Raw genomic sequence first — 14,971 nt, 5'->3', positions numbered from 1 at the left:
TCTCTGACTGTAACATAGACCAACTCTAAGTGTAAGACTCATCGTAACATGGCCTACTTTGAGTATACAAACTATCAAACCTTATAATTGATGTAGGTTTATCTTTCTGGCCCAACCAGAAAGATTGAAACATCAAGATTATTATAAGAAATACCATATTACCAAAAATACTGAAATCTCGAAACTGTTTAACTCATTTAATGCAGACTCATATATTAAAGAAATACTGAAGAGTCTGTCATGCAATCACACTGTTTACTTTATCTAGATGTACAGTTAGACTTTGGGGAAGTTTTATTTTTTCCATTTTTTTTTTTTTGCTAAATGGGACTAAAGTAGGACAAAAATAGAGAAACTGACCGCAACATCCAACTTTATCCTCGGAGCATTTTCCTGGATATTTTTAGCCACGTCTTTGGAGGCTTCTTTCACTGCCTTGCTTGCTTCGTCTAACTTGGTCTTGGCAATGGAGAAGTTGTCAAGGAAATTCTAAAAACAAGATTTTCATATTAAGAGAGTGCAGTACACACAGGGTACAGATAAATGTGATGGACATTACTGCCCTTTGTTTTATCCAAGGTGTTTCATGAATATGGGTGGACATTACTTTGTTTTATCCAAGGTGTTTCATGAATATGGGTGGACATTACTTTGTATTATCCAAGGTGTTTCATGAATATGGGTGGACATTACTTTGTTTTATCCAAGGTGTTTCATGAATATGGGTGGACATTACTTTGTTTTATCCAAGGTGTTTCATGAATTGAAGTAACATTTCAATGCAATATAACTATTAGTGGAATGTGTGACTGAGTGGGTAGAAACTGCTTAACTTCTTCAAGTGAAGGGAGCTGAAGCTCTGAGAGCTTAAAGTCAGCCAGTGATGGAAACAGACTTTAAAACAAGTTGTTTAGCTGCACAAGCGTGCTGAGGTAACCCAAATAAAGAGTTATTGGATATTTTTTTAAATAATAAATTATATATAACATTAAATTGAATGTAGTTTTAGAACATAGTTGTAGGAAGTATTTGAAAAAAAAAATTTGAAAATCATAGAACTAAAAAAAGCCCTGATTTATAATGAAGTCTTTGTATAGTAAAAAGTCCTGTTTTGTAATGGAGCCCTTTGTGTAGCAAAAAGCCCTGTTTTGTAATGGAGCCCTTTGTGTAGCTAAAAGCCCTGTTTTGTAAAGGAGCACTTTGTGTAGCAAAAAGCCCTGTTTTGTAATGGAGCCCTTTGTGTAGCAAAGAACCCTATTTTGTAATGGAGCCCTTTGTGTAGCAAAAAGCCCTGTTTTTGTAATGGAGCCCTTTGTGTAGCAAAGAACCCTATGTTATTATGTTATATACTTACTATAAGGGAAAGAATGAACTTGTTGACAAAGACAATACGAGCTCGGCCTAGCTGGACGTAGATATCCAGGTCAATGTTCTGGACATCGCCAAATTTATACCCCTCTGTCCCATTCTGGAACTGGATCATCTCAAATTTCAACATGTCTCCACCAGTGACAGAGAAAATCTGAAACACAAAAAGAATGCTTGTCAATACGATAGGTTATGTTCCTTCATCCTTCAGAGACTAGTCAAAGCCAAAGAAAGAGAGTAATGGGGAATGACAGTCGACAGATCATGTTTGGTGTTCCAACAGTTCACGATGAGATGGATCCATTATAAGAAACAAATACAATTCATTACAAGAAAGAAATAACAAATTTTGAAGACTGATTTTTCAATGCCAATATTATTCATATACTTATTTTCTTTGGAGACTATGACCATGAGGTCTATTGGGCATTTGATGTAAAGGTCATGTCTTTCTATGGCCCATGGTTATTGTTTCCCCATTACATTACAGCTGGGTGGACTTAGAGATGCCCTAAAGATCCAAAAATAAAAAATCTCAGTCTTCAGAAGCCAAGTGCTTTACCAGTTAGCCACCAGGCCTCATAGTTATGTTAGAGCCTAAACTGAAAAATCTCTTCAAAAGATACTGGTAGGTCTTCTGAATTACACATACACTTTGATAAAGCTACTGCCATAACATCATTTCAGCAATTTCAGAAAGGCAGATGAGGTAGAATTTCATAAAACTCAGCAAGAAAAACAATAAAATATAATGCTTAGTTTAGTGCAAATTAATTGCTCTGGAAAAAACCAGTAACCTTCATGTCTTCTGTCGTCTCAGTAAGCATTTTTTTCCCCTCCAAGTTTTTTTTTCTCCCTCCAAGTTTTTTGAAGATTGATGGCACTGTCACAGGCAGTTATGGCAAGAGTGAATATATTGGATTCGGAACGACTGGCAACAAAGACAGGAAACAAATTCGAGAGATAGAAGAGAATAGAGAGAAAGAAAGGTTACAAATGTCAACTTAAAGCATTCTTTTATTACAAGGGAAAGAACTTGATAAAAACCTGAAAATGACTGAAAACGAAGATTGAATGTATTATCTCGAACTCTTCAAAACTAATGCAATTACTAGTGGCATCCCCAAAAACAGCTTACACTTATACAAGGTGAAGAAAATATAACAACATTTTAAAATTTAAACTGTTAAAAAGTTCTTGAAAGTGTATGAAAAATAAATCTAATAGTATGTTTTAAAACGTTGGTGTTTACATGTAAATTTTTACTCATCTTTAAAGTGAAGAACTAATTTACCTTTGGGTATTTTGTCTTTGGGTCTGGATCAATCAATTCAATTTTCCTCATCATTGCAGTCAGGCCTAACTTGTCCTTCAATTTCCTAGCTCCTAGTTCAATCCCTATACAAAAAAAGAGTGAGAAAACAATGAAGAAAGGCTGGTACTTTTTTTCAAAATAAATATAAATTTGTCCTAGCCTATGGAACGAGGAATGTGCCTTTATCTTTGTGTCTTTCTGAGTATTTTATTAGATTTTGTTTTTGTATTTGAAGATTACAGTTCAGTGTTTTATGTTGCTACTTGGAGTCTTGTATCCTGAAGGCTTTCTAAATTTAGTGATTTTACTAAAGATGTTACTCTAGTCAAATGTGAATATTCGTTTGTTATGAATCTCACTGCTCTGTTTTGTGTCTGTTCCAGTTTCTTTATATTTTCTTGTACTGAGGGGTCACTAACAGAGGATGCATATTCTATTTTGGCCTAACCAAGGTTCTGTCTTAAAAGACAATGGATACAGCCAGAAGAGTGACTGATGTAGATTGCTTCTTCTTGGGTAAAATCTACCATGACAGGACAAATGTGGTCATGAGAATGACTCTGTCTGGAGGCTATCACATAAAAAACTTTCTTTCTTTCTCTAGTCTCTGTCCATTTTTTCTCAGCAATGGTCATACCAAGACATACTCTCTCAGCAGATAGGGAAGTGGGATGTGTGGCCCAGTGGCTTAAACAGCTTGGCTTCAAATCCTGACTCAGCTAGTGCCTACAGATTTTAGGTGCTCTAAGGTGTGATGCCATGTTAAATAGAAATGGCCTTGTTTTCATTTTTCTCTTTTGGCATGTATGTTATGGAGCAAGAGAAAGCAATAGGAATGGAAATAGATCAAGAGATTGACTGATGGACAGCTTTTGTTTGTCAGTTTGGTATGTTTGAGCTGCAAGACTTAAGCCCAAACACAGAGACATAGAACTAACCTTCAATCTTGGAGTGCATGACTATACTCATCTCATTGCACAGACTAAGCTGGATACTGTCAATCACTCCCTTTAGTTTCATCATCACCACTTCAATTCCCACTGACTTCTTGCTCATGGAGCTGCTGACTGTACACATTTTGTAAAGAAAGAACACAAATTTGAGTCAACATTCTGACATCATTGGTTTCAGAATATCTCAAACAAGTGTAACCCTTAACGCCTTTAACCCTTTAAGATTTTGAGCAGTCAGTCTTAAACATATGGTTATGGCAAACAATCAAGCAATTTATTCTATGGTTTATAGATAAAGTCGAATAGCTTCAGCAATAAGTTCTAACTTCTGTTCTACAGTTTATAGATAAAGTCAAATAGCCCTAGCAATAAGTTCTAACTTCTGTTCTACAGTCTATAGATAAAGTCAAATAGCCCTAGCAATAAGTTCTAACTTCTGTTCTACAGTTTATAGAAAATGTCAAATAGCTCTAGCAGTAAGTTTTAACCTCTGTTCTACAGTCTATAGATAAAGTCAAATATAAATTCAAAGTCAAATATAGCAATAAGTTCTAACTTCTGTTCTACAGTTTATAGATAAAGTCAAATAGCTCTAGCAGTAAGTTCTAACCTCTGTTCTACAGTCTATAGATAAAGTCAAATAGCTCTAGCAGTAAGTTCTAACCTCTGTTCTACAGTCTATAGATAAAGTCAAATATAAATTCAAAGTCAAATATAGCAATAAGTTCTAACTTCTGTTCTACAGTTTATAGATAAAGTCAAATAGCTCTAGCAATAAGTTCTAACTTCTGTTCTACAGTTTATAGAAAAAGTCAAATAGCTCTAGCAGTAAGTTCTAACTTCTGTTCTACAGTTTATAGATAAAGTCAAATAGCTCTAGCAGTAAGTTCTAACTTCTGTTCTACAGTTTATAGATAAAGTCAAATAGCTCTAGCAATAAGTTCTAACTTCTGTTCTACAGTTTATAGATAAAGTCAAATAGCTATAGCACAAAGTTCTAACCTCTGCTGGCGTCTCTTAAATTAGAGAAAGTTGAATATCCAAGAGATGTCATGCTGCTTTGTCTTGACTTCCGTTCAAAACTATCTTTGGGTGTAGGTACTACCTCTTGGGGCTGAAACTTCTGGGCAAACTGCATTAAGCTGAAATATAAATACCTGAATTTTAGCAAAATTGAACTCCATACTTAATATTACTAAGGATAACCTATGTCTTAAACAATTTTTAAAATGCTCTTTCTTGATATATATATATATATATATATATATATATATATATATATATATATATATATATATATATATATATTGGGCTAATAGGGATTGTAAGATTATGTCCAGTGTTAAAAAAAACTACAGTCATGAACTGTACTAAACAATGTTTTGTTATTTAGACTTACCTGATGAGTACACCATGGTGTAAGATTATGTCCAGTGTAGAAAATTCTACTGTGATAGACTGGGCTATGTTCTGGTATGTTGTTGCAAAATCAGGACATTTTTTGTCAGCCTATAGAGAAGACAGATTTAAGTCTTTACACAGTAAGGTTTTGGTGATCAAGACGAATTATTTGAATTAACTGTGATATGGAAATCTTCAGAGCTTAACCAATTAATTTTAATGTTGAGATAGTCATGTGGTACATTACAATCAAAGGGTTCTTCCTAAGTTGAAATTATAACTAGGTATGTTGTGAGCCAGCAATAAAGCAATAAAGGTCTTTTGCTAAAGAGAATTTGAGTATCTCAGGCCCTCCCTCAAATAGAGTTTGATAAGGAAGGAGCACATGAGCCTAATTCTTGTACCAAGAGCAGCATTCATAGATAGCTACTAACAGCTTGGTTGTGGGGTATAGAAATGCCTCCGTCGCCTCAGTGTGGCACCTCCATGGAAACGTCTGCCTGGGGAAGTGGAAAGGCTAAGTACGTGAACAACAGGGCTCCCAGTGAGCTACCACGGTATGCTCTAGTGAGAATACTTGCACGAGGTGGAGATGTGAGAAAGGCTTGCTAACCAGTGTGAAACCCTTTGCTTTGTTCCCCAATGGGGGCCATACGGGCGGTGATGGTCCTCCCACGGGGGCAGTAGCACATTGTAGGCATATGGAGGCCCCCCCCCCAGTGGGCTTCGCCTCCAGCCTCACATGAGAGGAGGAACTCATGTTGTTGGCTCAAGGGACCGTGTTCTATGACCAGACAGATGTGATAAAATGATCATCGTTGCAGGGGGACTCCAGACAATGGGGTTGGTGATGAGCCGATTCCTCATACTGGCTATGGGATAAAATCTTTTCCCGGGTCAAATGGTTCATAAAAAGGATGCGGTCATCTGGAACCATATGTGGACATCTAAATGGGGTTTGGACTTCCTCATCACAATGGTCTGAGTTCAAACCCTGCCTACAAACGTCAAGAGGGTTGGGCTGGATAAAATAATCTTAATTTCTGAAGAAACACAAACTTGCAAAAAAAAAAAAAAAAAAATATATTAAAGAATTATGTTTCAACATCCCATTTTGTCAAATATTTCAATGAAGTACTCACCTGTAAGTAATTGATGTACAGCAAGTACTGATCATCCTCAAGGAATGGGGTATTGATAATGTTAATCATTTCACCTGTTTTCACTGACCAATAAAAAGAACAATGTGTTCACAACAGATGCAGAGCTAATGAGCCAAGAACAACAACATACATATGCACAGAAAGAGACATATTTTCAATCACTAGCAGTGAGCAATAGTGAAACTGGTTTGAGAAATATGTGAACAAAGCATAATGCCATGACCTTAAATTTAAAGAAAAACCATGCTTATTAGAAACACATTGTTTGATATATTAGATTTCAGAAATAGGTCTTTTCTTATATGCTACTGATATTCCCTGTATAATTTGATATATTAGATTTCAGAAATAGGTCTTTTCTTATATGCTACTGATATTCCCTGTATAATTTGATATATTAGATTTCAGAAATAGGTCTTTTCTTATATGCTACTGATATTCCCTCTATAATATGATATATTAGATTTCAGAAATAGGTCTTTTCTTATATGCTACTGATATTCCCTCTATAATTTGATATATTACATTTCAGAAATAGGTCTTTTCTTATATGCTACTGATATTCCCTCTATAATTTGATATATTACATTTCAGAAATAGGTCTTTTCTTATATGCTACTGATATTCCCTCTATAATTTGATATATTACATTTCAGAAATAGGTCTTTTCTTATATGCTACTGATATTCCCTCTATAATTTGATATATTAGATTTCAGAAATAGGTCTTTTCTTATATGCTACTGATATTCCCTGTATAATTTGATATATTAGATTTCAGAAATAGGTCTTTTCTTATATGCTACTGATATTCCCTCTATAATTTGATATATTAGATTTCAGAAATAGGTCTTTTCTTATATGCTACTGATATTCCCTCTATAATTTGATATATTACATTTCAGAAATAGGTCTTTTCTTATATGCTACTGATATTCCCTCTATAATTTGATATATTACATTTCAGAAATAGGTCTTTTCTTATATGCTACTGATATTCCCTCTATAATTTGATATATTACATTTCAGAAATAGGTCTTTTCTTATATGCTACTGATATTCCCTCTATAATTTGATATATTAGATTTCAGAAATAGGTCTTTTCTTATATGCTACTGATATTCCCTCTATAATTTGATATATTAGATTTCAGAAATAGGTATTTTTTCTTATATGCTACTGATATTCCCTCTATAATTTGATATATTAGATTTCAGAAATAGGTCTTTTCTTATATGCTACTGATATTCCCTCTATAAAAAATGGATGGCTGCCTGGGCATGTGGTATGCACTCTGGACCATCAATTCTGAGGTCCCAGGTTTGAACCCTATTTGCCAGCATGGAGAAGGTTTGGGCAAGGATGTAATAATCTTCAACTCTGAAGGAATATGGGAAACATGTAAACCAAAATAAGAACATTATTAAGCCAATTAAATCTTCTGAGGTGAATCCATGGATGATGGCTTAATATATTCAAACCATTAATTATTAAGTCGTCATTTTGAAGAATAAACCTTTTTTTTTAAATAAGCTTCTTAAAGAAAATCAATATAATAAATATTAATCATTACAACTTTAAACATGTGATTAACACTACCAGACTGGTGGACTGCTTTTTCTGTAATTTCAAAAATGGCCACTCTGCCAGTGGGCCACTTTTTTGGTAATTTGCCTATTTCATTTTAAAAATTGAACTACCCATCTAAAGATAACCTACCAATCATAATTAAACTACATGTTTAGATTTGCAAATGGCTGCACCCCAGTGTTTACATTGAATTGGTGTGATTTTACAGGAAAAATTTCAGAAAATTTGCATAAAACATGAACCAGGCATGTAAAAGTTAGGTCTAGGCTTGTAATAAGCCTAAAGTTGATTGGTATTTTAGTTGATTTAGACTCTAAAAAGAACGAATTTTATAAAGAATAATATTTTATTCCATTGAATGATACTGCAAGAGATCAATTGATAGAAAATATTGATTTTCATTAGATCTAGAGCTTAAAAGATAGTAAGGGTTAAATAAAGAGGGGTGGGGCACTGAGGAGCTCAGGTAATAGGGGACCTTTGATAAAATCCAGTAGGGAATCGGGAGTCATTATGTCGCTGATTGTTGGAAAGGCTTTTACACAACGAACAGGCCTGGACCAGGAGCTCTTCACCCCAAGTCCTGTCGGAGGGATCCCAGTACTGGTCATAGGGGACAGTTTGTTTCAGACGCTTGTTGCTGTTAGGGTTAAGCTACATAATCTTCTTTAAAGTAAGCAAAAATCTTAACTTCATAATACTCAATGTAGTTTCATTGTTTCACCCAATACCTAAACTAGACCAGTCATTGAGAAGCTAGTCATTGCTTGCTCTACAGTTTCAATAGCAGGAGAACACTAACCTTCAAATTTTTTCAGTTGCTCTTTGATTCCTTCAGAAACTGTGTGAGAGAAACTTAGTTGGATTAGTTGGGGGTGGGCTACAAAAATGAACACAAAGGTCTCACAAAGGAAAATAATTAGCAACACAACATACAGGGGAAATAAAGTTATTAGTTTGATCAGGAACTCATTCAAAGATTCAACAAAAAGAAAGGAAGGGTACACAACACAGGACTGGCCACATAAATAGTTTAGTCAAGAAATGGTTGTTTTTTTTTGTCTGAGGAAGCAGAGACAGTTACAGTGACTATCAAGTACTAGATTACTGTGAACCATTGACTTAGAGCTTCACACACCTCATTTCCAGTTATTAGAAAAAGAATGTAAAGTGATTAGATGTGATTAGTGAATTTTTATTTCAATTAATCTAAAAAAAAAAACTCTTAACTTCCAGCCACCAGGTTTTCAAAATGTCTCTAAGGAATTTTATTTAACAAATTGTGTGCAATTATAAATTACCATAACTAACCATGTTATTTTATTACAATTTTTCTCTACAACTACTGCCAAATCAAACCTAGTTTTTTAAAAACATCAATCAATATTTTTTATTAATGATAAGTGAAAAATTTTTTAAATAACTCAGGAATGTTTATCAATGTAACACTTCTTCAACTTCAGTTTCCTTCCATGGACAAACATATCATTTATAATGGAACATGTTTTCAATGAAATCTGTTCTCCCTAAACTACAACACCTGCTTCCATAGAACCACTAACTTAACTCTTTCTCTCCTAATTAACGATATCATCGTTGATTTGACCTCTTTTAAATTAATGTTTGGTCTTGTTAACTGTAATTTGTGTTTTATAAAAAGAGCATTTATTCTCCTGTAAATCTATACCAAAAGTTACGTTTTCTGATTACAAACAAAAATGTTATTGAAATTCAATCATAACATGGTAGAAGGTTCAAAGGTGAAAAATAAAAAAATTCTGTCAGAAAGTGCCAAAATAATAACAGAGATAAAGAGTTAACTGACATCTCTATTCCCCATATCACGACTTCACATTGAAGTGTGGCTGAGTGACATAAGTAGCTTGGTTACCTATAAAGGGGGCCCAAGTTTGAATCCCAACTCTAGTAGAGTTATGTTTGCTGAGCCCCTAAAGATAGCAAAGAAATCTTCTGCCAGATACACCCCCCTGTCCTGGTCCACAAAAGACAGTAGCACTCTGTGGATGCTATCAGCATGAAATTGCACTATACAAAAGCACGTTAGAAAAAAAAACCTAGCATAACAACTGTATCTGTTCTCCCTAATCTTAAATACCTTCATCCATATGATGAATCACCAAACTTGACCTCCCTATTACCATTACAATCCTAAATATCTTTACCCAAATCCATTACAAATTTTAAGCAATAAATATATATTTTTAATAGATAATGTAAAGTTAATAGATACTCTCTATTAAAAACAACATGTTAACTTCTAGGAAGGAGAAGATGCATAAAGAGGTATTAGGTTTTGATAAAGGAGTTAATTTGGACAAGAAAGAATTTCAAAACAATAAAGAAATCCTACCAACCTCTGCCATTTAAAATTTCATTCAAGAATTGAGAAGTAAGCAGCTGATGAGTTTAGATCTAAAACACTTAACATTAAATGGCCCAATGGTTTGGGTACCTTATGATAACCCAATTTAAGAAGAATGAAAATAATACATATTATTGACCAAAATGTAAGTCAGTAAAATGGAACAACAAAATAAGGAATGTTACCTATTGCAAAAGCTTGCAGGTTACAGATAAGAAAAGTTTTAATGTATATAAAAATCACTTCAAATGTTACCATAAGGCAAAGAGATAAATAGAAACAGTTGACACATGGCTCAGGACCCAATGCTGTTATAAAGTGAAAGGACTTATAGTCTACCAAATAATACAAAATCACCTTACCAACGTACTGAAGATGTTGCAAGTAGACAGCTCCCAGCCAACCTTGCACAGCCATGTCAAATGATCGAACTTTCACACTAAGTCCAATGTTGTTAACTATCAGTTTCAGGAATGGCACTTCCATCTTGTCCACAGTCTCTAAGATTTCAATAGAAATCTGAAACAAACAAAAAAAATATTTTTTAAACAGAAATCTACAAAATAAAACAAATAATTCATAAAATCAAATTGAAATATTGTGTGTCAAGAAATGTAAAAAAATCACTCTAACGCAAAACAATTCAAATGATTTGAGACACTATATAGGTTTAAAAAAAAGTAGTTTCCCTTTCAAACCTTGTGATCTACGAGACAGATGGTATAAAAGTCATCTGTTTCTGTGGCCCACGGTTAATGAGCGTGTCATGTGGCCAGCACAATGACCAACTGCCTTTAATGTCCGGTACTCATAGGAGTCAGGTGGACTCAGAGGCTCCCTAAAGATCCCCAAATTAGAATACCCGTCTTCACTAGGATTATATAGCTGATTATAAGGTACTGTCTTCGATTATGAAGATTAAGGATGAGTGCAATATTTCACATGATTACACAAACCAAGTTGAGGTCTGCAAAATTTGCCACATCCAATGCAGACAAAGCCATTGTCTCCAAAGGATCTATTTAACTTTTTTTTTCTTCTGAGCCTGTTTTCAGCAGTGCCCTTCTTTGGGTCCCGAATGTGTGTCCTGCGACCCTTGTGAAAGACTCTTTCAGAAACCATGTGCAGCCAGCGGCTTTTCTCTATGTAGTCGATAGTAAGTATGAAACAGCCCACTTGGAGTGGAAGTTTGATGCTAACAAACTTGTGTGTCTACAAACAATAAGCTAAAGTGTTTGGGAAAACCAAAACAACCAAAAACATGATGGATTCTAGAATGCACAATGGATGCGTCTAGAGTCTATGATGGCTGTGTCTTAATACATTTGAACAAGAGACTAGCTACATGTGCTAAGCAAGAGAGTAAAATAAATAAATTCCACTTGCACTGTCTCCACATATTCTGAAAGTCCCAGGACAGGACAAGGTAGTGACACTGAAACTGAAACATTTCGTCAATTGAGTCTTCCCAGTATATTCACCCTCCTCAAATAACACTAGCTGAATTGGTTTGGTCATGTTCACCAAATGAAATAAAATCCTGAAGCCATCCTCTATGAACAGCTTGCAGCAGACATCAGGCAAACTGGTTTACCCTACTTCCATTATGTGTATATACTTAATCAGGGTGGGAATGTATGTTGACTACCAGGTAGACATAATCCAAGACAGAACTTTGTGGAGAGACGTGTCAACAAGCAAACTATTATCTCAGCACGTCAAGATAAATGAGCCAGACAGAAAAAAAGACTTGACTCCTCTAACACCCATGCAGGCACCAGTTTTACCCATTATGGTCAACTCTTTCTCTGTAATTATTTTCCAAGATCTGACCAAATTATTCCTTTTTGTTCATTTACAGTTCACTTTCCTGTTATGATTAAGCTTCTATTACTCTATTATTACAAAATATTTTATTTGGTTTAGATTTGAAGGGGAATCCATGCTCTTTTTAACACGTATTAATGTTTATAAAAAACAAAAATTAATTTAATAGAGTCCAAACAATGATAGTATCATCAAATAGGAGAGAAAGAGTTAAAAATGGTCCTCCAAAATAGGGATTTATAGCCACAAAAAGAAATCCCCTAACCCTAGCCCTTGAAGGCAGCCAACAACCTCAAGCTCACTCATGTTGCATTATTGCAGATTATAGCTGATCTCCTTCAGTCGAAGAACAACTATAGTTCATCTCGTAGAACACCTTGCCATATCACTGTGGAGCCCTATTTTTGAGAGGCATTCCCATAGATATATAATGCAGGTAAGGTGGCATTCACCTTGGTAGTAAAGGAGCCAGCCATTTTTCGTCTGGCAACCTGAGGCCAATGCTTTTTTTTCTGTCCACATCTTTCTTGGTCATAATTTCTCTCCACATAAGTGCCTTCCCAGCAGTCAACATCAATGTCCACAATTTTCTTGGTCATAATCTCTCTCCACATAGTGTCTTCCCAGTAGTCAACATCAATGTCCACAGCTTTCTTGGTCATAAGCTCTCTCCAAATAGTGTCTTCCCAGCAGTCCACTGCTTTGAGGTCCTGATTGATTACATCCATGTATCGGAGATTGGGTCGACCAGTTTTTCCTTAAGCTAGTCCCAAGTTTTCCGTAAAGGATGACTTTTTTGTCCAACATCTTACAGACATGACCAACAAAGCGCAGGTGGTGGTGTCTGAGCATTGTTAGGATGCTGGGAAGACCTGTTTAAGCAGGTATCTCTGTGTTACACACATATTACAGATTAAACCTTACAAAAATAAGATTTTCATGTACACATTAACAAAACAAATGCAGATTTTATAGTCATTTAAGTTACCATGACACACTATTAATCTAAAAAGGAAACAAAATGACAGAATGTATTTAAACTAATACAAACTAAAACTGATAAACTGAAGCCTACCTTGTGGAGTTCAAAGGTTAAGGCTAGTTGAGTCTTGTTGGTATAATCTGGTGTTGTAGTTGAATGGGCCTAGAAGAAAGGAACACATTTTTACAACAGAAATAATTATAAATATTGCACATAATTGTCATTTGTAAATTCCTATTCTACACCGAGTCTATTTTTCATAAGAATTTAGAAAGTGTCACTTTTGTCACAAACATCTTATCTTATCTTATATAATACAGACGTTACTTCAAAAAAGAAGATGATTACGTCCTACGCGTCATGCATTTAGTCATGCATATTAACCAATGACTTAAATTCTGCCAAGTCACTGGTTTTCCTGGCTAGCTCAGGCAACCCATTCCATGCACTAGGGAAGAAGGAGTATTTGTACAAATTTGTCCTAGCATATGGGATGAGGAATGTGCCTTTATCTTTGTGTCTTTCAGAGTATTTTATTAAATTTTGTTTTTGTATTTGAAGATTATGGTTCAGTGTTTTATGTATGATTGCTACTTTACTTTTGAGCCTTCTGTCCTGAAGGCTTTCTAAATTTAGTGATTTTACTAAAGGTGTTACTCTAGTCAAATGTGAATATTCGTTTGTTATGAATCGCACTGCTCTATTTTGTGTCTGTTCTAGTTTCTTAATATTTTCTTGAGTTGAGGGGTCCCTAAACGGAGGATGCATATTCTATTATTGGCCTAACCAAGGTTAAATAACATTTTAGTTTTATGTTCTTATTTGATTTATAGAAATATCTCATGAACTGTTTCAGTCTATTGGTTACACAAGAATTAAATGATAAAGAAATATCTAATTCTACATGGTCAACATATAAGAAGCCTAGCTATTCTCAGCAAACTGGGACAAAGATCCAGAAGGTTTCCTGTCTATTTGTTTGCTTTGTGGTTATTCCTTCAAAATTGAAGATGGTTACATCCTAGCCCAAACCTCCAGGGAGATGGAGCAGGGTTTGAGGTTCAAGCATTTAATGTCTCATAGGCTTTTTTTTTTTTTTTGCTGCTGAAAACTTTCAAGCAGCAGTCTTATTATTTTGCACTGGTCATTTATCCTTTCTTTGACGACTTTATTTTCGTGCACAGCTCTTTGTTGGTTGAACTATAATCTTCTGCCAGCAAAGGGTTAATTTTCTTTTTTAGTTCTCTTCTTGCATCCCATAAATCAAGGATGTCATTGGTGACCCATGGCTTAATTGTCTTTCACTATTTCCCTAGGACCTCCGAGGATGACTCATGTAATACTGCTCACATCATGAGTCAGCGTCCTAATGTATTAGGTTGAGAGCAGAAAATTTCTCTCCCTTATTTTAAAGGCTAGTTTAGTCCAATAAACTAAATACAGGTAATCACCTTAATGCCTGCAAACCCTTGCTCAACTCCGGAAGAGATTTCAAAAAAGCTCAAATCAGCTTCATTAAAAGAATCCTTTATCTGGAACAAATTAAATAAAGTGAATTTATTATGCACACATTTTGTATTTTTAATTAAGAAACAATGTAAATATGTAGCTAAGTGTACTCTACACATTTTCTATTTAAAAAAACAACAACCCAAAAAAACATTAATTCAAGATATGGGTCACCTCTTGTTGGCCTGGTTCAGGTAATGGAATACTGCTTGCTAAATTCATGATCTTGTTCAGTTTGCTGTCAGAGATGCTCAGTGAAATTAATGGCAACAAGACTTTGGTCTTCAGCCTGGGGAGTGACACAAAACTACATTTGAAAACCAAAAATAAAACGAATTCCATGCTTATAATAATAAAACTTGTACAAACATGTTTTCTTCTTACTACTGTTATCTTTGTTGTTATTTCTTTTCTATCATTCCATAAACAATATTAGACATATTTTTGTATATACTCGAGTCACATCCTAAATAGTTCGGTG

General features: G+C 34.7%; 1 protein-coding gene across 28 annotated transcripts in view; it reads right to left on the bottom strand.

Moving 5' to 3' along the window:
• LOC106059486 (intermembrane lipid transfer protein VPS13C-like) overlaps nucleotides 1-14,971 on the bottom strand; it is a 142,241-nt gene that overhangs the window by 80,493 nt on the left and 46,777 nt on the right. For all 28 annotated transcript variants that reach the window (XM_056016728.1, XM_056016735.1, XM_056016721.1 and 25 more), the window contains 12 exons: nucleotides 14,665-14,779; nucleotides 14,433-14,513; nucleotides 13,075-13,143; nucleotides 10,535-10,691; nucleotides 8,592-8,630; nucleotides 6,180-6,262; nucleotides 5,036-5,145; nucleotides 4,639-4,778; nucleotides 3,622-3,750; nucleotides 2,663-2,766; nucleotides 1,355-1,522; nucleotides 361-489 (listed from right to left, as the gene is read on the bottom strand). In XM_056016728.1, the coding sequence (XP_055872703.1) occupies nucleotides 361-489; nucleotides 1,355-1,522; nucleotides 2,663-2,766; nucleotides 3,622-3,750; nucleotides 4,639-4,778; nucleotides 5,036-5,145; nucleotides 6,180-6,262; nucleotides 8,592-8,630; nucleotides 10,535-10,691; nucleotides 13,075-13,143; nucleotides 14,433-14,513; nucleotides 14,665-14,779 (1,324 nt within the window). The remainder of the gene's footprint in view (nucleotides 1-360; nucleotides 490-1,354; nucleotides 1,523-2,662; nucleotides 2,767-3,621; nucleotides 3,751-4,638; nucleotides 4,779-5,035; nucleotides 5,146-6,179; nucleotides 6,263-8,591; nucleotides 8,631-10,534; nucleotides 10,692-13,074; nucleotides 13,144-14,432; nucleotides 14,514-14,664; nucleotides 14,780-14,971) is intronic.

This window comes from Biomphalaria glabrata, chromosome 18 (genome assembly GCF_947242115.1).
Source record: "Biomphalaria glabrata chromosome 18, xgBioGlab47.1, whole genome shotgun sequence".
Taxonomy (NCBI): domain Eukaryota; kingdom Metazoa; phylum Mollusca; class Gastropoda; family Planorbidae; genus Biomphalaria; species Biomphalaria glabrata.
Note: the sequence above shows the minus strand (reverse complement) of the source record. Positions and strands in the feature narration are given on the sequence as shown.